General features: G+C 38.9%; 1 protein-coding gene across 1 annotated transcript; it reads right to left on the reverse strand.

The window, feature by feature from the left end:
• Positions 1–142: 142 nt before the first annotated feature.
• Positions 143–23403, reverse strand: LOC137629165 (protein cycle-like). The gene is made up of 7 exons (XM_068360429.1): positions 23275–23403; positions 19904–20030; positions 5073–5138; positions 3475–3706; positions 3235–3327; positions 1746–1863; positions 143–304 (listed from the first exon to the last, which is right to left on the reverse strand). The coding sequence occupies exons 2-7, from the start codon at positions 20011–20013 to the stop codon at positions 183–185; spliced, it is 741 nt and encodes a 246-aa protein (XP_068216530.1). The 5' UTR covers positions 20014–20030; positions 23275–23403; the 3' UTR covers positions 143–182.
• Between the last annotated feature and the right edge of the window lie 2521 nt (positions 23404–25924).

Raw genomic sequence — 25924 nt, forward strand, 5'->3', positions numbered from 1 at the left:
AACAAAACTAAACACATACCATTCAGGACAATAAAATGTTTTCTTAACACATAAGCACAGACATTTTCCCTACTTTCTTTTTCATCAACTCATGCTAGACTGTGAAAACAACTTCATAAATGATAGACAACATACCTGAACTCTGAGATTTTGATTTCTTCTTCTGGCAACCTGTTGAAGAATCAGCCTCTTCCTTCATAACAGCATGTAGATTTGCATCGCATACGGCAGAAAAAAGCTCGGCGTGATCCAGGACAAAGCCTTGTAAGGCCCTGAGGTACATCAGGTTTGACAGGCAACAGTGCTGATGGATAAAAATACAAATTGGTACAATTATCAACAAAATTAAGTAGACAGCTTTTAAATATGAATGATTTTAATGTTTATTTTCATTATTACATATTATAAGTTTTATTAAACCTTATGTCATTTCAATTGGGGTACATTCACTTTCATGTATTTACTGTTTAAATAACTGTGAATCTCACAAATACCAAAAATTTTCACTGGGGAATTTGCGGATCCTCACAGTGAATATTTAAATTCATGAATGTTAAGGGCTCACTGCATTCAACAACCAAAACAGTTCCGTTTTCACTTTGTAAATAAATAAAATGCTTTTATTTCCATACATAACATACTGCCATATGAAATCAAAGTTATAAGACGCATGAAAATTAACGCTTCAGTTACAAAAGGGAACAACTAATAAAGAAACACCTTCCTGGGACAAATTACTATTACCATCATTTCCCCATGCAGTTCCAGAACACTTCATACCCATAAGTCATCTGAATAATATTTTTTTTTTTTAAACAATTTTCAGAAACCGTTTCGAAAAATCTTACAGACATCTAAAGATGCCATTGGAGTTTTATCCCCAATTATACAGCTCGATACCTAGACATCATCAGACCCTAAAAGGGATAAGAACTTCATTAACCAAATAAGATTTAATGGAGTTACTGTGGATGGTTTCCCAACATCATTAAGTTCATGAATTAGTTCGGTGATCTCTTGACAGTGACTTTCCCCCTTAAAAGAGATCTGGACCATCCAGACCTAGAGAGTCCGTGTTGAGCTATGACAGACCCTCTCATAAAGAAAAGGAAAAGGGTGTATTAATTGACTGACAGTGGACCATAGCAATGAATAGAGTATGACTAACCGACCCATTTTGATACCTAACCTCGATCAAAAGACTGCCTTAAGAAATCATGACCCTGTAAACTACTACTATTTATTGATCAAATTAACTGGCCCGGTACTACATACATACATATACCAAGGCACTTCCCCCAATTTTGGGGGGGTAGCCTACATCAACACAGAAACAAAAACAAAAAGGGGACCCCTACTCTCTACGTTCCTCCCAGCCTACTACACGGTACTACATGGCATTTAATTTATAGAAAAGAAAAGAAAAAAAAAAACACACACACACACACTAACTTGAGACCCCTTGTAATAGTTACATCAGTCTTGGACATAACAGCTGGGTTTTCTTTGAGAAAATTCAGATTGATGAAATTTAATATAATGTAAAAGCTACGATGATTCATCAGAAACCATCATCAGAAAAATTTCAACTTATGAATCTATGTGTTACACTTAAATAAAAAAAAACTTTCAGAAAAATCTAAACATACTCTTAGCAAAAATACATAAATATTTAACAAAACTTTCAAAACTATATCCAATATTGTAGAATAAAATTGGTACACGAAATAAAAAAAAAAACTTACTTTTTGCATCAACAAGCCTTTCCCGACGACTAATATCCGAACAAGATAGCTGCTCTTTCACTTTGGTCAAGTCCTTAGGATGTAAAATATCAAACCAACTTGTGCCCAGCAATTCACTCTGCAAAAATAATACAGTACATAACCTTATCTATAGCACTGAATAAACTATTCCATCAATATCACAAAATTTTGTACTTTTCCCAACTATACAAATCTAATTCCTTTTAAAGGAGTTTGATTTCAGTGAAGCTGTAACAGATATCAAAAACTAACAAGGTAGTTGTGACTACCAACAGGTGGCCGGGAACACCAGCCCACCTGTCGGTCTGCAGGATGGTCCTTTCTAACCTTTAGACCTGGGGCTTACTGTGTAGTTAAGATGGGTAATGTAACTTAGAAGACTCGGGTTTGCAACTGATGTTGATCAATCTTCCAGAACTTCTTAGAAACAGCATTATCTTATGAACCAGACAAAGATGAGGAGGAGCACACATGCTGCTACTTCTGGGCAGCCTTCTCTGGGGTCGAGGTCTTGGGAGCTAACGGCAAGGCTCCCAAGGAGGAAGAGATCACAGGGGGCTCTTTAACAAGAGACAAGACCAAACCAGTGGGTGCCACACCCTTCGGTGCCTCTACAGGTGTAGCGGGAGACAGGACAGTCACAGCATGTAAGCATTGGTTTGTACAGCAACAAGAGACTCTCGAGGAAAAAGCAGAGGAGCATTACCTTTAAATAGGGAAGGTGATACTTCTACTTTCCCTGAGGATTGCTCTGAGGGCAAGCCATGGTTTCTTTCTCCCAGAATTCAGAATTCTTCTAGAGGACCCAGCCCTAGAGGAACCTGACAAAGACACATCAGGTCAAGAAACACCAGAAGAAAAGAAAAGAGCTATAAAGTTTACTCAGCATTAGTTTTGGAGTACCCAACGCTGATTTCAAAGTGTAATTCATAGCATTCTTCCTACTCTTCTTAGCAAACAAAATCCGCTGCACCAGAAGCCCCAACCTGCACTCATCACAAGGGGATGACTGAATTGTCATGATCCCTGAAAATATCCCACAGAAAAGGGGGATAAATGACAGGATTAGATATAAACGTGATACACCTTTTTTGCTAGGTTTACCAAGACACAATTGTATGTTTGGACACTTTTCTATTTATTCACAATTTGAGAGACAGCAAGAGTACAGCCATACTGCTTATGGCTGCAGTCGAAAGTGCTAGTCTTGTTGACTGACTGGGGGGAGTTGGACTTCCCCTCCCCACATCGGCAGTTATAACTAGCTTGTTAAATTTGAATGAATGTTCAAGCTTTATGGAAGTCAAACTCTTATTAAAGGACAAGAGTTAGCATTTGTGTAGGATAGAACTAGTCTTGGCTAAAGCAAATCAATCAAAAAGATTCAGTAAAATCATGAGTACCAATTGACACTGTGAAATGAAAAGCAGAAATTTAAAATAACCAAAAGAAATGTCTCACTACATACCTGATTATAATGAAGAGTCTGATACACTGACTCAGAAACGTATAATATACGACCCCTATCACAGCCTACAACAAACAAAAAACCATCCGCTGCCTGGAAAGCAAGATATACCATACAGTAATAATTTTAAAGTAATTCAAGAGAAAAATATATTTTCATGTGGGAAACTTAATAACCAAGTCCCTCATTTCTCCTATATAAAATATTTCTGGAAAAAAATTTAACTAAAAAAAGGTTTACCTCTAAAATTAAACTCTTCAGTTCGTCATCAGAGAGAAAAGCGGGCTTGTAATGCCCTTCCGTATACGAGTTAAGAGATCCCCGCAACATTTTCATATGTTGTACAGCCATGCGTAGTACTGTCAGTTTGTCTAGTTTGCGTGACGTACACACTGGAATAATACTACTTAACTCCATTATGTACGTGTTCATCTTATCACGTCGACGCTTTTCAATTTCACTGTGATTTTGCCTGGAAAAAATTTAAATTCTTAAGTACATTCAACTCAAGCTAAGTTTATAAATAAAGCCGTTTGTCCAGGTAACGATACACTATAACAGCTATTCTTCTTTACTTGCCTTACTGCCACCTAGTATCAACAAAAGTAATAAGTGTACATAAGAAACAATGGTTTGTTATTACCTAAGCACCAATGCCTATTCAGAAGAAACTCACAACAGAACCAGATTACCAAGGCGAAAACAATGAACTTACTGTATATCTGAAATTACTGTGTTTATGTTTTCCATGTAATAACTTTTAGAAAGTATATTAACCCTTTAACCCCCAGACTATTTGGAAATTTCCAACCCTTAACCCCCAGGGGGTTATTTTTTTCCCAGCACATTTTGCAGTATATTTTTTTTAAATTGCTCCAACAGCCTTAATTTTTGTCATAGAGAGGTTAAGTTGGTCTCATTCTCTTGGAAAATGCCTGATTTTTAAAAAATATTATCAAAAATATGAAAAAGAAATTTTTATAGCATTATTTTGCAAGGACGTACCGGTACGTCCATGGGGGTAAAGGGATGGCTTTTGTGAAACATACCAGTACGTCCTTTGGGGGTAAATGGGTTAAACTACTGATAAAAATTCAGTATTTCAAAAATAAAACAATTTTTTATAAGATTAAATATATCACTCAACATTCACGTAGAAGGCCCTCAACATGCAAACATTCGGAGATACATACACAAATCCAACTGAAATCATAAATTTCTGATGTTGTATCAAAAGTTAATAATAAAATACTGTAATAAAACAATATCATATAATTTAATGCAATAAGAAAGACAACATTTGCAATATGTAATGGGACTATATTTGTTGACTTTGGCAGCCGAAAATCGTAGGCATGTGAATTAGGTAAAGCCTACCCTAGGTAAAAAATTAACATGTGACTTCCTAACAGCTTCTTGGAACTTATAAAGTTTTTAACCCTTTTACCCCCAAAGGACGTACTGGTACGTTTCACAAAACCCATCCCTTTACCCCCATGGACGTACCGGTACGTCCTTGCAAAAAAATGCTATAAATTTTTTTTTTTCATATTTTTGATAATTTGTTGAAAAAATTCAGGCATTTTCCAAGAGAATGAGACCAACCTGACCTCTCTATGACAAAAATTAAGGCTGTTAGAGCAATTTAAAAAAAAATATACTGCAAAATGTGCTGGGAAAAAAATAGCCCCTAGGGGGTTAAGGGTTGGAAATTTCCAAAGAGCCTGGGGGTAAAAGGGTTAAGTTGATGACTTTCTGTACTCACATCGTGGGTTGAAATATCAAATGACAAATTATCTATTAATACCTCACATTTACCTTGAAATACAATTTCTTACCTTTTGTTCCAATCGCCACCAGTCCTGGGAACTTTGATTGAGTCATTGTCCTCCTCATTGCTGTCACTATAAAAAAAAAAAAAATTTTAGCTACAAATTAAAATATATCACTGACAAATATAAGAAGTAATTAAAGTAAGGCAAAGGTTTAGAAACATAAAATCCAGTTCTTAGAAGAGATGATAGACTGATTATCTAGAATGGCTTTTCAAACTGGTGAACTATTATCAGTTTCACAAATGTGAAAAGGTCTGTGAAACTCAAGAATATGCATTAGGAAATCCGGCTATTTACAAAAATAAATTTTTTTAAAAGAACCAAAGACATTTCAGTAGAACTCACGTCTCTATCTGGTCATCCAAAGTAATTTTAAAATTAGATCACTTACAACGAGTAACTCTAACCTTTTCACCTCGGGCCCTAATTATAAATTTCAAAATCAAATAAATTTAGTATTCCATACAATATTTACCATCCTACAAACAGGAGCTATTGATGCACCAGACAGGGCAAGTCCGTTGCAAGTACTGTACTTTACAGAAGAAAATGGCTCGCCTCTACATCTTCCGAGGGTAAAAATCTCCACTGAATTACATTCAGAATGACGGAACAGGACGATTTGGCGCCGACTCTTTGGCGCCGCCATTTTGGCACTCATTGTTTTGCCGATGAGCTTTTTTGGCGGCGAGAAACAAACTTAAGGATCATCCGCAAATTTGTGTCTCGTTTAGTGATCACCTCATTATACCAAAGGGTCGTCTGATTTGAGAATTGTAATATTAAACCAGTTATTATGATATTCAAGTCTTGTTTAGTTATCATATAATTTTACCAGTGTCTAGTTTAGTGATCATCTCATCTCAAAATTTTCAAGCTGGCGCCAAATGGGCTTGCGCCAAAATAACGAGCGCCAAAACCATTTAGCGCCAAAACGGCGGCGCCAAATCATCGTCGCCAAAAGAGCGACGCCAAAACGTACTGGACTCTCAGAATGAATACAGTAGCGTACAAGAAATCTATGACCTACTGTCATCATCATCTCCTTCTACGCCTATTGACACAAAAGGCCTCGGATAGATTTTGTCACTCATCTTTATCTTGAGCCTTTAATTTGATACTTCTCCATTCATCATCTCCTCCTTCATGCTTCATAGTCCTCAGCCATGTAGGCCTGGGTATTATTATTATTATTATTAAATGCTAAGCTACAACCCTAGTTGGAAAAGCAGGATGCTATAAGCCCAGGGGCTCCAACAGGGAAAATAGCCCAGTGAGGAAAGGAAACAAGGAAAAATAAAATATTCTAAGAACAGCAAAAACATTGAAATAAATATTTCCTATATAAACTATAAAAACTTTAACAAAACAAGAGGAAGAGAAACTAGACAGAACAGTGCCCGAGTGTACCCTCAAGAAAGAGAACTCTAACCCAAGACAGTGGAAGACCATGGTACAGAGGCTATGGCACTACCCAAGACTAGAGAACAATGGTTTGATTTTGGAGTGTCCTTCTCCTAGAAGAGGAAAGTGGCCACGGAACAATTACAGTGCAGTAACCCCTTGGGTGAAGAAGAGTTGTTTGGTAAGCACAGTGTTGTCAGGTGTATGAGGACAGAGGAGAATATGTAAAGAATAGGCCAGACTATTCGGTATATGTGTAGGCAAAGGGAAAATGAACCGTAACCAGAGAGAAGGATCCCATATACAGCAGTACTGTCTGGCCAGTCAAAAGACACCATAACTCTCTAGTAGTAGTATCTCAACGGGTGGATGGTGCCCTGGCCAACCTACTACCTACTACAATATTAAGGGCTGTCCCATGGTTTTAGCAATATGGCCACCTCAGCTACAAATGGATCTCTCCCTTATCTTTCAATCATTTTTCCTCCATTATTGTTATCATCAGAGACCTTCAGCTGGATTTCAATCTCAAAATTTTTCAACATTTCCATGATTTGAGTATTATTCTCGTGTATGGTCTTCAGCTGTTACTCTCCCCTAAATTTGTTGGACAAAAACTTGTCTACTGTAACTAATTCCTTATTCTTCATCTAAATATTAATATCTGGCACCGTCATTCACTTAGTCCTTTGTGCATGATGCAAAAGATTTTGCATAAATCTGATCATCCTTAGCATTTAAGATATTCCCAGACTGTACCATCCTGTATGAACAAGTACAGGCTGGCAAAATATGGAATTAATTCTAAGAATCATGTCTTTTCCATAATAGGGCTCAATAAAAACATATCCCACGTTTTATTCCAAGTGTGACCATATAGCAGAATACTCTTCCAAATCAGGCAGTTGAATCTGTGGAACTTCTTTGCTCTTCCATCCCTCTTAACTCAAAATTTGAGCAGGCAAATTGCTCGTCACAAAAAGATGATGACCAAAACAAATATGGTGGTACACGACAAGCCCAAACAATTATTAGAAATATCAATATGCCTTGTACATCCACAAGTTCATTAAATTAATGGAATAGACAGTTGTATCATGAATTAACAAGAATAGTTTAACTGATAAATATCTTATCTTATATCATTCAGAACGTGGCGTGTATATTATACTTGTGCAAATGGATTACAGAGCAAATTAAATTAGAAGCAAGTTGCTGCAACATGATCTATCGGCAGATGCCGACTGTGCAGTCGAGTGTTAGACAAAGAGAACTTAGGCTTGTAGGTCACAAGAACAACAACCAAGATTCAGAGGCCAAGTTGAACCTAAAAAGTATCATGTGTACCTCACTATTATCGTAAGAATGCTGGCAAAACAGAAAAGAATCTAAATACGTATGTGTAAACTTGAAGATTCAAGTTATCAGCAGACCTAAACAACAACCTCAAGAATTCCAATTGGTATGTAAATATTGTTATTAGCTCTTGCATTGCCTCTTGGAAAAAGCATAGTATTACAAGATTTTCAGCCTTCAAGAGAAATACCATTTAGAAAAGAAAAACACCAAACTGTACTAAGTTTAGGAAAAAATATTCCAAACTTATTTAATAATCAAGAGGAAATGATGCTTTATCTAATGTAATCTTAATGTAATCTTAATGTAATTTTCTTTTGGTACCACTTGTAGAGCAATGGTGATAACAATAAATGTAACTGGACCAGCCGTTTGTATACGCAATCGAACATATCTACTTCAGAGTCTACCTACCCAGTACGAGGTTCCAGTCTGGAAGCAAGAAAAAAAGTACAAAAAATTAGTAATACTTTATATATTAGCATTAGCAACAAGGTAACGCACATCAACTCAACCAACCCAAGTCACGAAAGGTGCTTACTGTATACCGAGATGCTTATGTATAAAGTTTCACTTCTCAAGGGCAACAGCAAATGATTGATACAGTACCAAGAATTAAATCTATACGTAGATCTGTATTTTCTTCATAGTTTTTCTCTTTAAAGAGATCAGAAGATTGATAGCAAGTGCCTTAAGGATTCCCCTACCGACAGTATCGATTACTGTCCACGGGAGGGAACATATTCGTACTGTACATACGTCCAGGAAAAATTGCTGTTGTAAAAGACTTCATTCATCAATATGAAGGTCCAGATATTTACCTCACTTTTCTCCTCCTCCTCTAACTGAATTAATTTCTCATTATCATCCAACCCAAGATCAACCATGTAGAAGAGACACCAAATTTAAGGCAAATAACATCTACCTTAATAATCTTATTTACCATTCTCTACAGTCAGTCCAAAACATTCTTTAAATTATTTAATGCCTTAACAACAGTCATGCATATATATATTCTTCTACATGTTATTTACACTAATAATAAGGTACTGCATTTGTTGTAATGCTTGAGGCATTTTAAGGGTTAATCACAAAGTAAATATACTGTAATTATATTAATTGTGATCATTATTCATTAAAAAAATACATGTATGACCAAAACATATTTCAGTTACTCAAATGTTGCCCTACAGCTAAATTTTTTTGAGTTATATAACTTACTTTAGAAGTTTGTATGGACATTATAATTCACTACAGTCGATTTACATAACAAGCTGGGTTATGTCACAGTTTATGGAACCAATTAAAGACATACACGGGTATTACCGTAGGTACCTTAGTAAATATAAACAAAGTATTGTTCCAAAAGCTTTATCAAACAATTTGGTCTTACATCCAGGTATTCCTGAGATAGTTTTGACGTTAACAATGGCTACCTTTGCTTTTTATCAACTTTCTCAGCACTAACCCTGCAATTCTAACCCCCTGGAGAGGTCTGATGAATGCTGTGGGAAGAGAAAAAGCCTGGCGAGGATAAGAATATACATCTGAAGATTTTCAGATGGTTTGACCATATTTTATGTGCAGGTGTAAGACACAGTAACATGGTATGTACAATTGTACATTTGGATGGTTAAAGCAGTCTAGAAGAAAATGAATGACTAAAGGAAGCAACGAAAATATAGGGGGAAATCCGAGTTATGCTGGATTGAATTAAATGCGAAAGGGAATGAGTAACTAGAACATGACCAAGAAAATGTATAATAAACATTTGCTATAAAGAGGATGCAGTCCTGTCTATAGAATAAGTATCTCAACAAGTTGTTGAAACTTGAATAAAGAAACCAGGCTGATCTGTATTATGCAAGGGAGTTTATCATTTTGAGAATGCCCGTGAAAGTGATTAATAAGGGCGTAAGAATTGTAATGAAAGGGGTTGAAGAAAGAAACTAACTAAAAGTTGAGGGAATTACAAGTTCATAAATTGGTATATGGTAATGATTAATGAGTGTAAGCGGCTGACCAAGGTATGTAAGGCATGTTTAGCAGAAAGAAAGATTCTAAAGGAATGAATGAATAGAATACTGTACACCGTAATTATTCCAATACCACGAAAGGGAAGGTTGTAAATGCAAAGTAATTCCATTCATTGAAAATTATTTCTATGGATTAGCAGGTCATTTGGTTATACAGTAGTACCAAAGTTATTTTTTTCTAATTGGAAGGATGAAGGCACAATGACAGGATTGATAGGGGCATAACACCTGGTTTTGCTTGCTATGAAACAGTTGTGCAAGGAACTTAGGAGGAAAGAAAGAGCTGAAATGGTCTTCTGTGCAAGGACAGCAAACTAACAAAATTTTGAACTATTTTGTACTTTTCAAAAATATACACCTTTAATAGGAATTTGACTACAGCAAAACTGGAACAGCATAGAAAATTTAGCGAGGTACTTATAACTACTAACAGGTGGACCCTACCTGCTCATTAGTCAAAAGCCCAAGCATTTTTCACTTTTAGGCCTCGGACTTGCAGGAAGGTACAACTTAACCCTTTTACCCCCAAAGGACGTACTGGTACGTTTCACAAAACTCATCCCTTTACCCCCATGGACGTACCGGTACGTTCTTGCAAAAAACTGCAATTTAAATTTTTTTTTGCATATTTTTGATAATTTTTTGAGAAACCTCATGCATTTTCCAAGAGAATGAGACCAACCTGACCTCTCTATGATGAAAATTAAGGCTGTTAGAGCAATTTAAAAAAAATATACTGCAAAATGTGCTTGAAAAAAAATAACCCCTGGGGGTTAAGGGTTAGAAATTTCCAAATAGCCTGGGGGTAAAAGGGTTAAGGACTCAAGTTTGTATAGTTAGGAAAAATACGAATTACTTTTAAAATATGTGATTTTTTCCTACACAAATACAAACCATTGTCTTTTAACCATGAACGACAAGAGGCAAGAGACAGGACAATAACCTAGATACTGACCATATATACATATGATCAGCACCCAAGCCCCTCTCTACTGAAGCTGGGACTCAGAAAGTAAAGCTATAAGCTCCCCCAAAAACCTGTCATCCTTAGCTAACAAGGATAGTGAGGTTGCAAACACTACTACAAACTATCGAGCTTCAGTGGGTCTCTAACTCCCATCCATCAAAATGCCAGGCAGGGATGTTTCCAACAGGCTACCACAACCCTTAGTAGACTAATCCTTAGGATGGAGAAGTCCCTATGAACAAAAAATTCCGGCTATAATGTTTCTCGGAGAGGACCAAAGATGATGACTGCCAACCTCCTTATAGTTTGCACATAAGGATGCCACATGCAATAGGTTAGGCCCATATCAAGAAAACTGTGCTAGGTCACAGGAAAACCTAAATCCACAAAAGGGATACCTTGTCCACATGTGTCCGTTCTCATTATAAGAAATGGGTTTGAAAAAATTTTATCCATTCTCCCCTCCTGTGGGAGGATGGGGGAGAAACTACCTAATAAATCCTGTCTGGGATGAAAGGCTACTCGCTTACATGTATCTGACGTCCAGTCCAGCTCATAATTTCCATGACTGCTACACTCCCAAGAAAAGAGGTCAGTTATTCTACCTTTTGATCTAAGGCTTCCATCAAATCCTATCTTAGAAGAGGTGATTCTTGTCTCATGAGGGAGCTAGTCCTTCATGAGACACGAAGCACCTCCCCTAAGATAGGATTTGATGTAAGCCTTAGAATGAAACATACAATGGCTGGCCTTCTACTTTTTTTCCCTCTCTTGGGAGTGCAGTAGTCATGGAAATCATGAGCTGGACTGGGCATCAAATACAGGTAACAGCCATGGGAGGTAAAAGTTGTCTGACATTACCTAACTCTTGTTTTCACTGCATAAGCCACTGACAGGATCCTTCTGAAGCTAGAGAAAAGCCGATGACCCTTGACTTCGTAAGCCCTTTCCCAAGACGAACCTTCAAGCCCCTCGCTGGTTGAAGGATAGGCAAGTTTCATGATCTCACAAAGCCAGAATGATGCAGTGTTCTTTGATATCTTTCTCTTGATCTTGCTGGTGCTAAAGAAGTCTATGATGCTAAGGTGCACTGGGGAAAAAGTCACCGGGTGAGCTCATCCACACCCTCCTTCAGAAAGGTGGCTTTAAAGGCAATGCGTACATTACCCTTAAAGGTTTAAAGGGTACTCATGAATGACAGAGGAAAGGGACAGTGATATTGCCCTAGCTAGCAGCACAATGCCCTAGAGACTGACCATTTATACATATGATCAGTGCCCTGGGTAACTCTCTCTCAAGGCAAGACAAATTAGGCTTCGAGTTCATTGTCTTCCTGAGTGGAAAAATGAGAGCAACCCTACAAAAAGAGGTGAGCTGCTTAAATCTATCCCTTCACAAAGGTATGCAACACATGGTGTTTGGAAGGTCTGTATCCCCCTCACCACATGCCTACCTTTTAGTATGCTTCTGCTTACAACTAAGTGTGTGTTCCAACAGAAAATAAAAAATTAACAGTTGAGAGAGGAAAGCAGTGGCACATCAATGCCGGCCACAACCAAAAGTAAAAGTGACTCTTCTATGACATGCAAGTGCACGGAGCTTCTCCCTCCCACCACCTGACGTTAAGCAACTACCTTTTCAACGATTCAATGGCCATTCAAGCGTCACTGAAGACAGCCCCATTTTAGAGGACGAAAGGTTTGTACTGTAGGCTACTGTAAATGCATTAGAACAAACAACAAATCATAGCCAGCAAGGGGGACAAACTCATAATCACAGCCTTTAGGAAAATTTAAAGGCATTTGTAAAACAATAACTTATATACTTTTTATGAAAAAATGTATATGCCAATTTTCTTCAACTCTACCAAGTCAAAAAATTATTGCAATTGTAAAATTATTTAGCTTGTTAGTACTGTAATTAATGGCAAATTTCTAATAAATGCTGGTTGTTCATTGGAGCAAGAAAACAAAGAATGACAACTTTACTGGATTATTAAACATCCTTATGAATACACAAAAACTCAAACAAATGAAAAACATCAATATGTTATTTTCATTAGTAAAATAAATTTTTGAATATACTTACCCGATAATCATGTAGCTGTCAACTCTGTTGCCCGACAGAATTCTATGGAGGGATACGCCAGCTATCACAATACTAGAAGGGGGTGTTCTAACCAGCGCCACCTGTGGCCAGGTACTCAAGTACTTCTTGTTGACACCTCCTCAATTATTCCTCGGTCCCACTGGTTCTCTATGGGGAGGAAGGGAGGGTCAATTAAATCATGATTATCGGGTAAGTATATTCAAAAATTTATTTTACTAATGAAAATAACATTTTTCAATATTAAACTTACCCGATAATCATGTAGCTGATTCACACCCAGGGGGGTGGGTGAAAACCAGTGTACAAGATTAAAGGATAGCTAAGTATCCCATATTTCATATAACAGTTATCTCAAATAACAATGAAATAATAAGTACCTGGTAAGGAAGTCGAATTGAACCGTTACTCTGTCTCTTTTTTAAGTTCGTCTTCCTTACTGAGCGCAGCGTTCCTCTTGGAGGCTGAATCAACCCAAAGGTGCTAAAGTATACAGGGCTGCAACCCATACTAAAGGACCTCATCACAACCTTTAACTTCGGCGCTTCTCAAGAAAGAATTGACCACCCGCCAAATCAACAAGGATGTGGAAGGCTTCTTAGCCGACCGAACAACCCATAAAAAGTATTCAAGAGAAAGGTTAAAAAGTTATGGAATTATGGGAATGTAGTGGCTGAGCCCTCGCCTACTACTGCATTCGTTGCTACGAATGGACCCAGGGTGTAGCAGTACTCGTAAAGAGACTGGACATCTTTGAGATAGAATGATGCGAACACTGACTTGCTTCTCCAATAGGTTGCATCCATAACACTCTGCAGAGAACGGTTCTGTTTGAAGGCCACTGAAGTAGCCACAGCTCTCACTTCATGTGTCCTTACCTTCAGCAAAGCAAGGTCTTCTTCCTTCAGATGAGAATTTGCTTCTCTAATCAGAAGCCTGATGTAGTAAGAAACTGAGTTCTTAGACATTGGTAGAGAAGGCTTCTTGATAGCACACCATAAGGCTTCTGATTGTCCTCGTAATGGTTTTGACCTTCTTAAATAGTACTTAAGAGCTCTAACAGGGCAAAGTACTCTCTCTAGTTCGTTCCCCACCATGTTGGACAGGCTTGGGATCTCGAACGACTTAGGGCAAGGACGGGAAGGAAGCTCGTTTTAGCCAAAAAAACCGAGCCGCAAGGAACATGTAGCCGTTTCAGATGTGAAACCTATGTTCCTGCTGAAGGCGTGGATCTCACTTACTCTTTTACCTGTTGCTAAGCACACGAGGAAAAGAGTTTCTAATGTGAGGTCCTTAAAAGAGGCTGATTGGAACGGTTCAAATCCTGATGACATTAGGAACCTTAGGACCACGTCTAGATTCCAGCCTGGAGTGGACAACCGACGTTCCTTTGAGGTCTCAAAAGACCTAAGGAGGTCCTGTAGATCTTTGTTGGAGGAAAGATCCAAGCCTCTGTGGCGGAAAACCGCTGCCAACATACTTCTGTAACCCTTGATCGTAGGAGCTGATAGGGATTTTACGTTCCTTAGATGTAACAGGAAGTCAGCAATCTGGGTTACAGTGGTACTGGTTGAGGAAAACTGCATTGGCCTTGCACCAGCTTCGGAAGACTTCCCATTAAGACTGATAGACTCTGAGAGTGGATGTCGTCCTTGCTCTGGCAATCGTTCTGGCTGCCTCCTTCGAAAAGCCTCTAGTTCTTGAGAGACTTTCTATAGTCTGAAGGCAGTCAGACGAAGAGCGTGGAGGTTTGGGTGTACCTTCTTTACGTGAGGTTGACGCAGAAGGTCCACTCTAGGAGGAAGAGTCCTGGGAAACGTCGACCAGCCATTGCAGTACCTCGGTGAACCCTTCTCTCGCGGGTCAGAGGGGAGCAACCAACGTCAACCGTGTCCCTTTGTGAGAGGCGAACTTCTGAAGTACCCTGTTGACAATCTTGAACGGCGGGAATGCATACAGGTTGAGATGGGACCAATCCAGCAGAAAGGCATCCACGCGAACTGCTGCTGGGTCTGGAATCGGAGAACAATACAAGAGGAGCTTCTTGGTCATCGAGGTAGCGAATAGAACTATGGTTGGCAGACCCCACAGGGCCCAAAGTCTGCTGCAAACATTCTTGTGAAGGGTCCACTCTGTGGGGAAGACCTGACCCTTACGGCTGAGGCGATCTGCCATGACATTCATATCGCCCTGAATGAGCCTCGTTACCAGCGTGAGCTTTCGATCTTTGACCAAATGAGGAGGTCCCTTGCGATCTTGAACAACTTCCTCGAATGAGTCCCTCTCTGCTTGGAGATGTAAGTCAAGGCTGTGGTGTAGTCGGAGTTCACCTCCACCACCTTGTTAAGCTGGAGGGACTTGAAGTTTATCAAGGCCAGATGAACTGCCAACAACTCCTTGCAATAGATGTGAAGTGTCCTTTGCTCCTGATTCCATGTTCCCGAGCATTCCTGTCCGTCCAGTGTCGCACCCCAGCCCGTGTCCGATGCGTCCGAGAAGAGACGGTGGTCGGGGGTCTGAACAGCCAAAGGTAGACCTTCCTTGAGAAGAATGCTGTTCTTCCACCACGTTAGAGTAGACCTCATCTCTTCGGAAACAGGAACTGAGCCCGTCTCTAGCGTCATGTCCTTTATCCAGTGAGCAGCTAGATGATACTGAAGGGGGCGGAGGTGGAGTCTCCCTAACTCGATGAACAGGGCCAGCGATGAAAGTGTTCCTGTTAGACTCATCCCCTGCCTGACTAAGCATCGGTTCCTTCTCAGCATGCTCTGGATGCATTCTAGGGCTTGGAAGATCCTTGGGGCCGACGGACAAGTCCGAAAAGCTCGACTCTGAAGATCCATACCCAAGGAAACAATGGTCTGGGATGGAACGAGCTGAGACTCCTCAAAATTGACCAGGAGGCCCAGTTCCTTGGTCAGATCCATAGTCCATTTGAAAATCTCCAGACAGCGACGACTTGTGGGAGCTCTTAAAAGCCAGTCGTCTGACGGAGCCGGACACAAGATCATGATACTGCTGCACAGTCTGTAAACTGACAATCATGGGCAAGCGAGGAAGTACAGTGACAACCCGAATCTGTCTAGACTATCTGGGTCGTACAGACAACTCCTTAACGGGTTGCTGAGGTTGCCGCACTGCGTCACAACAAGTCCCTTCTGTTGGTTGTTGAACGTCTTCCCCGTGACACATTGACTCCGTAAACAAAAATCCTCTAACAAGGACTAAGCTTGGACTGCATGTCATGCAACACAGCTCAAGGTCTATGGGAGCAGGTGTGGTAACAGACGGGATTAGCGGCTGAAGTGGAACCATTACCTTCCCTGTAAGCATGTTATGCTTAAATAAAAGTCCATAAGAGGTTATTCAGCTAAAGGCTCCCTCCAAATGACAGAGTCCTCAAGGGAATATCAGAAGGAGGGAGAAAAGAACTTTCTCATCTACAGGGACCTTATCCTAGAAAAGCTAAGTTCTCTGAGTGAGGGTTCACTGGTGCAAAAGCAGCAGACTAGAAGGCAACGTTATGAAACTGCTTGACAGTCTAGTGAGTTGGCAACAACCCAAGATATGTTGAGAAGCATGCGGTAAGGTATGCAGAGCATGATGAATGCAGAGTATGCTGTATGCAGAGCATGCTGTATGTAGAGCATGTTGTATGCAGAGCATGCTGAATGCAGAGCATGCTGTATGCAGAGCATGTTGTATGCAGAGCATGCTGAATGCAGAGCATGCTGAATGCTGAGCATGTAGTAAGCAGAGCCTGCTGTAAGCAGAGCCTGCTGTAAGGAAAGCAGAGCGTGTGCATGGCGTTTAACATTTCTCAGAAATTCCATGACCAGTGCTAGAGTGCTTTATGCATGCTTGCATGGGGTTTAAAAATCAACATAATGTTTACCTTACATTCATAACTCATGATTCATATTTTTGCCATGGTTAGAAAATGGAGGTAAGGTATGCTGAACAGCAGAGTCAGAACGAGCTGGAACAACAACAGTGGAAGGTGCAGAAAGTTCCTGTTCCTGTGGTATGAGTGGAGCGTGAAGAGACCGAGGTTGCGCAGAACAAGGTAAAGTTCCCGCAAGCAGAGGTGTCTGAGGCGCAGGATCAGGGTGCACGGGTTGAGCTCGGTGCAGCAGCTGAGGAGACTGACTCACAGGTGGAAGAGGTTGTACCTCCACCGAGAGTTGCACCACCGGTGGAGCAGCCAGGGGAGGAGGAGGAAGAGTGGGGTAATCCTCCTGATCCCAAACCGAAGGTTGCCTTAAAGAAGGCTGAGGCTGAACAACACTGGGAACAGCGAACACAGAAAGAGGTTCAACATCGTACGCCTGGCAGATGGTGCTGCGACTGGGTGCAGCGAGTGCAGGCGGGTTGAGCACAGGCTGAACGGGTGCAGGGGAGGTGCAACACTCTCAGCCCGACACTCATACAACAGGTCCGAAAGCTGTGCTTGCATGGACTGTAGTAGAGTCCACAACATCGTACGCCTGGCAGATGGTGCTGCGACTGGGTGCAGCGAGTGCAGGCGGGTTGAGCACAGGCTGAAAGGGTGCAGGTGGAGGTGCAACACTCTCAGCCCGACACTCACGCAACAGGTCCGAAAGCTGTGCTTGCATGGACTGTAGTAGAGTCCACAACATCGTACGCCTGGCAGATGGTGTTGCGACTGGGTGCAGCGAGTGCAGGCGGGTGCAGCACAGGCTGAACGGGTGCAGCCGGTTGGTGCACCACCGGTGCAGGCGGGTGCAGCACAGGCTGAACGGGTGCAGGCGGTTGGTGCACCACCGGTGCAGGAGGAGGAGGAGGTGCAACACTCTCAGCACGACACTCACGCATCAGGTCCGAAAGCTGTGCTTGCATGGACTGTAGTAGAGTCCACAACATCGTACGCCTGGCAGGTGGTACTGCGATCAGGCGGAGCGAGCATAGGGGGGGGGAGTGTAGGCGCACTCTCAGCCCGACAAACTGATGACTGAGGAGAGTCAGAGCTAACCCAATGACTGCATCCGGGTTGTTGAACTTTACTTCGTACGTCTGGCATAGGTCTGGACTTTACGTTTAAGAGGTCTTGAGACCTGAGACCAGCGTAACTCTGCCTTTATTTTCTCCTCTAAATCTCTTCTGCAGACGAGCAAAATAAGGGCTCAATCGTCTGCGGGTGGGAGTGACGGTCTCGGTAAGACACGCCCACAACCACCGAGGATACTTCTGTGCGCCGATCAAGGCCTGCCGAACCCTTATGCCCTTCGACATTGCTTCTCCCCTGGGCTTGGGAGCTTGCAAGAGGTCCCGGACTGGGAGGACGACTGGCGCGCACAAAAGTACCCTCACGCATAACACTGACATACTTTGCACTAATCACTTATCACTTTGATTTCTGTTTGCACTTATTTCACTGAACTCGAAACTTTAAGTGGTTTGTACCTGAAACACGCAATTCTATCCTTCTCAAAAGTTAGTAATTGCGAAAACAGAATTACAATGTAACAGAAAAATCTAATGAAAGAAAATTCAGTGGCTGGAAAGAGACTAAACACTAGATCACTCTAGAAACGTTTAGTTTCTTCCCCTAAAGAGACTAGGGATAAGAGCAAAACGATAACGACGTTACTCGTACGCCTGGCAGGCTTGAGGGAAACGTTTATCCTCTTTCTCCCTCCGTCTCTATCTCTCTCTCTCTCTCTCTCTCTCTCTCTCTCTCTCTCTTGACTTAGAACCTGAGAGAAGAGCCCAATCATATATATCGTTAAAACATATTATTGTTAAAGGAAAAAACTGAAATATTTCCCAAAAAGAAAAGTTCCTTATTAGGATCAAAACCATTAAGTTAAGAAAGAATGAACAAAACGCTAGAATCGGTTACTCTTACTGCAATGTGAAACCGTGAACATTCTTTCTCTATCGTAACGATAGAGTGCAAGTTGAAACGTTCTGAACGTCAACAACTGCCGAGACAAACAAAACGTTAGTTCAACTTTGAAAAAGTACGAGACTATCAAAGAAATTCTTTCAAAGACCTTAAAATAGCATAATATGTTAACAGGTTAAACCGAAATGACGGGCTCACGATAATTAACTTCGGTACCAAGAAAAGACCGCCTACTATTAGGAAGGTCGAATATAAACAAATATAAAAATTAATTTTAATAAGTTTATAATAAAAGGAAGTTAATCGAAGAGGCCTATAAGAGGCGGAGAGATATAAAATAAATCTATAACTTTTGTTAAGCAAAATTAAGAAAGAGAGTCTATACTCTCTTAGACACCAACACTTCCGTCTAAGGGAAGGGTCGGCCATTGAAAGGTGAACGAGAGTTCATACTCTCTTCGTCACCAAAAATAATCAAATTAATTCCAAAAGCTAACTAAGCTAAAATAGAAGTTTCCAGTAAAGCGACAGCCGAAATCAAAGAGAAATACTTCACCAAAGTCGTGAAAATACTCCAAGAACATAAGCGTATCCCAGAACGTCTTGTCAGAAGCACGACAGAGGAATAATTGAGGAGGTGTCAACAAGAAGTACTTGAGTACCTGGCCACAGGTGGCGCTGGTTAGAACACCCCCTTCTAGTATTGTGATAGCTGGCGTATCCCTCCATAGAATTCTGTCGGGCAACAGAGTTGACAGCTACATGATTATCGGGTAAGTTTAATATTGAAAAACTGTATTTAAGGACAAAATAAGCAATGAAAATACAAAACAACCATGATAAAACTCACGCAAGATTGGAAAATCTAATAGAATTTTGTAGTCAAAACCGTAACATAACATAAATTAAATCATAATCATTCAATTAAATAACTCTATATCAAAACAAAATAAATAATTATAATCTAGCTCCCCATCAAATTAAAAAACAAACAAATTACTTAAAATTAGTAACTTTGAAGTAACTCTAAAAATCAGGAGCTTACAAATAACTTTCCATCTAAAGCAGTAACTTTGAAGAAGTCATAAAGACTTACATGAATGAGCCCCTCCTCTTCTTTGAACCGACACCGTCCGACGAAAAGGATGCTATGGAGGTGCATTCGGATCTATAGTCAGGAAAGTCGAAGTTACCCAGTCCAAACATATTGGCGAATTTATTACCTGCCAAAGAGATACATTTTTATTTCTCTTCCTCTTGTTTTGTTAAAAGTTTTTATCATCTATATACATTATTATTATTATTATTATTATTATTATTATTATTATTATTATTATTATTATTATTACTTGCTAAGCTACAACCCTAGTTGGAAAAGCAGGATGCTATAAGCCTAGGGACTCCAACAGGGAAAATAGCCTAGTAAGGAAAGGAAACAAGGAAAAAAAAATATTTTTAGAAGAGTATCAACATTAGAATAAATATTTCTTTCTTTTGTTTTGTTAATTTTTTTTAGTTTACATAGGAGATATTTATTTAAATGTTACTCTTCTTAAAATATTTTATTTTCCTTTCCTCACTGGGCTATTTTCCCTGTTGGAGCCCTTGGGCTTATAGCATCCTTCTTTTCCAACTAGGGTTGTAGCTTAGCAAGTAATAATAATAATAATAATAATAATACACTACGCATTAATACCTGACGAATCAAAACCATAATACATATAATATATCATATCCTGTTCATGATATAAATTCTATAGTTAAGGAGGAATATAAAAATTGGACTAATATGGATTACCATGTTGATTTACAAAGATAAATATGTAAACTCTTATCATTATCTTTTTGCAGAGATATGTACTAACTGGTTTACATAAATGCAGTAATATTTTAATACTAGGTGGGGTTAAGTTTTTTCTTTTAAACTAAACTAAACAGTATATTTGTTAAAGCAGAAATAAGTAAAGCTGTCTAATAGTCCTTTCCAGAAATAAGTATGGCTGTCTGGTTACACTACAGTATAAAAGATGCCGTGTATTCTCGTGTAAAGGACGACACCATGTTAGGGCAAACCCATGTAGAGGGTGACCCCCAGGTAAAGAGCGAACCCAAAAATGTCCTGTAGAAAAAGCATTTTATCATATACTCCTTATAATGGACAAACAGCAATTACAAGGCAAGTCTAATATTACTACACTTTTACCATAAATCTTTTAGCATATATACTGTATTGGTAATTGTTTACAACACCATGCTCTCCATTTACTCCAAAATAATGCAATCCTGCAGTTCTCCTCTTCTTGCACAGTAATTAGGTCGTTATTTAAATTCTGGGAAAGTAATAATTAGCAAGGTATGTTGAGGAAGGGGGAAGGGGTTATAAAAAGAAAATAGCTCGGTTTCCTCACCAAACGACTTGGAACTGACATGTCGACATAGTTAACCAAACAGAATTCGTGATGCCAGCATACATAAACAGAAGTTTGTGATGCCAGCGTACATTTGATATACTGTACTGTATATTCAAAATATACTTAATCAAAAATTGAGTGATTACTCAAAAGTGTCACTATTTGTAAATTGCATATTTTATGGACACTTTTGAGTAATTAATCCATTTTTAATCAAGTATATTTTGAATATACAGTATATCGAATGTATGCTGACATCATGAACTTCTGTTTATGTATGCTGGCATCATGAATTCTGTTTGGTTGACTATGTTGACATGTCAGTTCCAAGTCGTTTAGTAAGGAAACCGAGCTATTTTCTTTTTATAACCCGTTCCCCCTTCCTCAACATATCTTTCTAATTATTGCTTTCCCAGAATTTAAATAACCACCTGATTACTGTGCAAGAAGATGAAACTGCAGGATTGCATTATTTTGGAATAAATGGAGAGCGTGGTGTTGTAAACAATTACCAATACAGTATATCATAATGGGCGAACCATGACTTTTACAGGGAAATATAGAGTAAGTAAATTGATATGGGGAGAATAAAAACAGATTTACATAATATTAATAGATACTGCCCATCTGCAGCGATTAGAGAAATAATTAACAATGGTGCCAGAGATTATTACCTAATTTTGAAATAAGGAATTTATGAGACCGCAAGATTTTGTACAACAAATTAAGTTATGAGTCAGCAGCTGAAAACCAGACAGAACAACACTTGAAACATGGTAGAATGATAGAATTATATTATTCATATTTCTTCAGGGCAGATTAATAACTGAAAACCTTAGAAGACTTTCCTAATAAACTAATTCTTTTGTGCAATTGAAGAAACACTGAATTTGCTTCTCAAAATTAATTTTACAATCATACCTAAAATTTAAAGATTTATCGAAAGTAAATTAGCAATCAAGAACCGCACCTAAAATTTAAAGAAGTTTCCTGTCCATCGTTATACAAAGGCTCCTTCCTTACTTTCTATTATTTCTGCCTCTCTCAGTTAGGTTAGGTTTGGGTTAAGGTCAAAGCTGTCATATAAAAGAACCAGTGTACAGTACTAGGCTAGGTTAGGTTCAGGCTGCACATGTAGTACAGTAATCCCTCTCCTATCGCGGTTAATGGGGACCAGAACCGACCGCGATAGGTGAAAAACTGTGAAGTAGGGTCCCTCCCTATTTTTGGAATCGTACATTTTTTTGTGTACATGTACATATAATAACTAAGTGTATATTAACCCTATATATGCATATGTTATCATTAGAACATTAAAGATTAGGTTTGGGTTAAGGTCAAAGCTGTCATATAAAGGAACCAGTGTACTAGGCTGGGTTAGGTTCAGGCTGCACATGTAGTACATTAATCCCTCACCTATCATGGTTAATGGGGACCAGAACTGACTGCGATAGGTGAAAAACTCTGAAGTAGGTTCCCTCCCTATTTTTGGAATACGTACATTTTTTGTGTACATGTACATATAATAAATAAGTGTATATTAACCCTATAAATACATATGTTATCATTAGAACATTAAAGAACCATGTAAATAAATATTGATATAAATTATATACTGTACATGAAATAAAGTACTGTACTGTATAGATACTGTAATATAAATACAGTATTTAATACATCACGTATACTGTATGTAAATTAAAATTTATACATAAATAATATACAGTATACAAATGTACATCTATCCTTTTAGAATTATGTAATACAATCTCTGTATGCCTCGATGCATTTGTCGAGAAATTAAAATTATACCATAACCAAAATTGAGGCAACCTTTGGACGTGCATATTCCACAATTAGCACCTTAAGATAAACCTTAAAGGCAATTTCAATCATAAAAACATATAAATAAAGATATATATAGACAAATTATATTATTCGTATTTAGCAAAAATATGAATTTATAAAATTACCTGTAAAGGACAAGTGTGTTAGTCACAATAGCCTTATAATGGCTTTATATCTGCCTTTATCAATAAGATAGAAACAAGCTTACCACAATAACTGGAACAATAATGATGGTGAGGAGCTGAAATAACGTTATATCACATAGAATTAAATTAAATTTTCCACCATTTGATCTATTCGCCGTGTCTATTATGCGAGTCTGAGACTGACAATAACAATAGACAAAGATCAGCTGCTGTGCAATATCGTACTAGATTTATATAAAGTGTCGTATTTCACATAATTTCTACAACAAAATGTAAAATTTATTTGTTATAAGTAAATAAAGAGAATACTTTAAATTATCCATTTCCTATTCTTTCTAATTTAACTATATTAAGGAACTATTTCATTAAACTTGGAACTATTCATTCCGTAATCACCTTTGTTAGTTATCGTACATTACGGAGATCGGAGAATGGTAGAAAGATATAAATTTTTCATATAAAAGATGTCTTTTATGTCTTAAAATTCCATATTTTACCTTGACTTAATTTTATATTGATGTAGCAATTCATAGAAAATATAATTCTATTGCTACAAATGTCACCAGCTTTATATAATAGGCGAGCTTTTTCCATGACGTCATTAACCTATTTCCGATTGCAAACGCGGTCGTATTTTATGTAAATAGCTTTCATTATTCCAAAAAAGTAGATTACACATTAACAGTGATCTGAAATAAGTCCGAAAACTCAAATACAGTAATAAACAAATTGAGTTTCATGCAAATCGGATAAAAAATGACTACGATATAGCAAAATAAAAAGACGTTTTTGACGTTACCTTGCCCATTGACCCAATCACTCTCAAAATCTAATCAAATTTTCCTTGAATCATGACCAATCATCCCACCAAATTTCATGAGATTCGGTCCAATAGTTTTTGAGTTATACGAATCATAAACACAGACAGACATACAAACATAAGCCTCTCAAAACATAACCTGAGCAACGAAGCATAATAATACAGATCTAAATGACAGATAAAATACACACTGACGCACATAATGCTTGATACTATATGATAGTTTTACCACTACTCAAAAATTTTAAGCAGCAAAGTAGCGTTGCCATAAATCATACATACATACAGTGTGTGTGCGCGCGCACGCGCGTGTGAGTGTGTGTGTGCGCGCGAGTGTGTGTGTGTGTGTGTGTGTGTGAGTGTGTGTGTGTGAGTGAGTGTGTGTGTGTGTGTGTGTGTGTGTGTGCGCGCGAGTGTGTGCGCGCGCGCGAGTGTGTATGTGTGCGATTAAAGCCATTACACGGAACTTCATGAAATCCTTCTGAGGACATCCGGATCTTCACGAAGCTCCAAACCCTCGCTTGCACTGGCGAGAAAAATCTTGAATCTCAACGAATCCCCACAACACCAGATCCCAAATCGTCTCCGAGACTCCGACGCAGTCTTTCACGGTCTTCATCACAGACTTTCCCACATCCATACTATTTTTTTTTATTATTAGACCTTGATTTCAGCTTTCCCCAAGACAGGTGAACATGATTACAAAACGTTTTGACTTTACTGTGTGCCTCCGAAGAAACGTCAATGTTTTGGGTAAGGCAACTTTTGGGTTGTTACGAAAGGCAACTTTATTTTTTATAGATTCATGCGGGAAAGCTTTCCCCGCGAGAAATGAAACACGGAATTCAATTAGAAAAGATGATGGATTAGAGAAGTTAAGAGCTCATTACGAAAGACATAAAAGAATTATGGAAACTGCTCACGAAAGCCGTGTTAGGGCACTCCAGAAAGAATGCAATGCTTTGAAAGAAATACTTGAAAGAAAGGAAAAGTTTATAGACGAAATCATGGATGAAGTTGACCATCTTCGGCTCAGAACTTATGGCCTACCTGGCCTATCCAAGGAGTGTAAACGTTCTACATTGCAAGATGAATGGGAATTTTTATACTTGTTGGAAGAATTCATCATAGATCCTGGGGATGGAGTATTCCCTCGGCCATCTTTATTGGAGGATTCGAAGCATAAATTCATTTACGAGATAGTTCTCGCAATGAAACAGAAGACTGACAGAATCTCCAGGGAGACTTCTGAAAAGAACACAAACGACTCGGAACAACGTATGCGAGTCTCGGAGTTGGAAATGGAATCTTTCCACCTGCCCTTCAGGTTGAAAGATTCCATTTCAGAAAATGAGAGGAGAAAAATCTCTGAGGAAAGTCAAAGAATGGAAGGAACAGATGTAAGACTGCCTTCGGAAGAGAAAATAATCAAATTGGAGAATGATGAGCTTTGGTATCGGGTGAACGCTGATGAGATTGAGAAAATACAAAACAGTTTGGAAGAAAATCGCAAACGCATTTCCGAACTCGAGAAAGCAGTCTTCAAACAACAAATTAATGAGACTGAAGAAAGAGAGGAGACCGAATCTTTGAGAGAGGAATCTTCCAGAGAGAAATATGTACATCACAAAACCAATAATGGTCATGAAGATAAACGTAAAGATCGCGATTACGAAGAATCGGGGGAAGGAGAGGAAAGTAGAAGAGGAGAAAGGGAGGTTGATGAAGAAATTAATAATAATTCTGATGTAGTCGATAGATTAGATAAGAAAAGGGTCGACAAGGTTCATGAATGTAGGCCTAGTCTCAATCTGACGGATGAACCTAGGCCTACATTTCCGAAACAAAAAACAAACGAAGAACTAATGAGAGAATATGAAGTGTTCTTGAAG

This window comes from Palaemon carinicauda, chromosome 37 (genome assembly GCF_036898095.1).
Source record: "Palaemon carinicauda isolate YSFRI2023 chromosome 37, ASM3689809v2, whole genome shotgun sequence".
Lineage (NCBI taxonomy): Eukaryota > Metazoa > Arthropoda > Malacostraca > Decapoda > Palaemonidae > Palaemon > Palaemon carinicauda.

Bases quoted from the DNA above. Each gene is read 5' to 3' on its own strand.
- LOC137629165 (XM_068360429.1), bottom strand. From the start codon at position 20,013: ATGTTTGGACTGGGTAACTTCGACTTTCCTGACTATAGATCCGAATGC. The intron at 5,139-19,903 runs GTAAGTCTTTAT...TTTTTTTTATAG, and splicing joins AAGAGGAGGGGCTCATTCAT to TGACAGCAATGAGGAGGACA. The intron at 305-1,745 runs GTAAGTTTTTTT...TTTATCCATCAG, and splicing joins AAGGCTTGTTGATGCAAAAA to CACTGTTGCCTGTCAAACCT.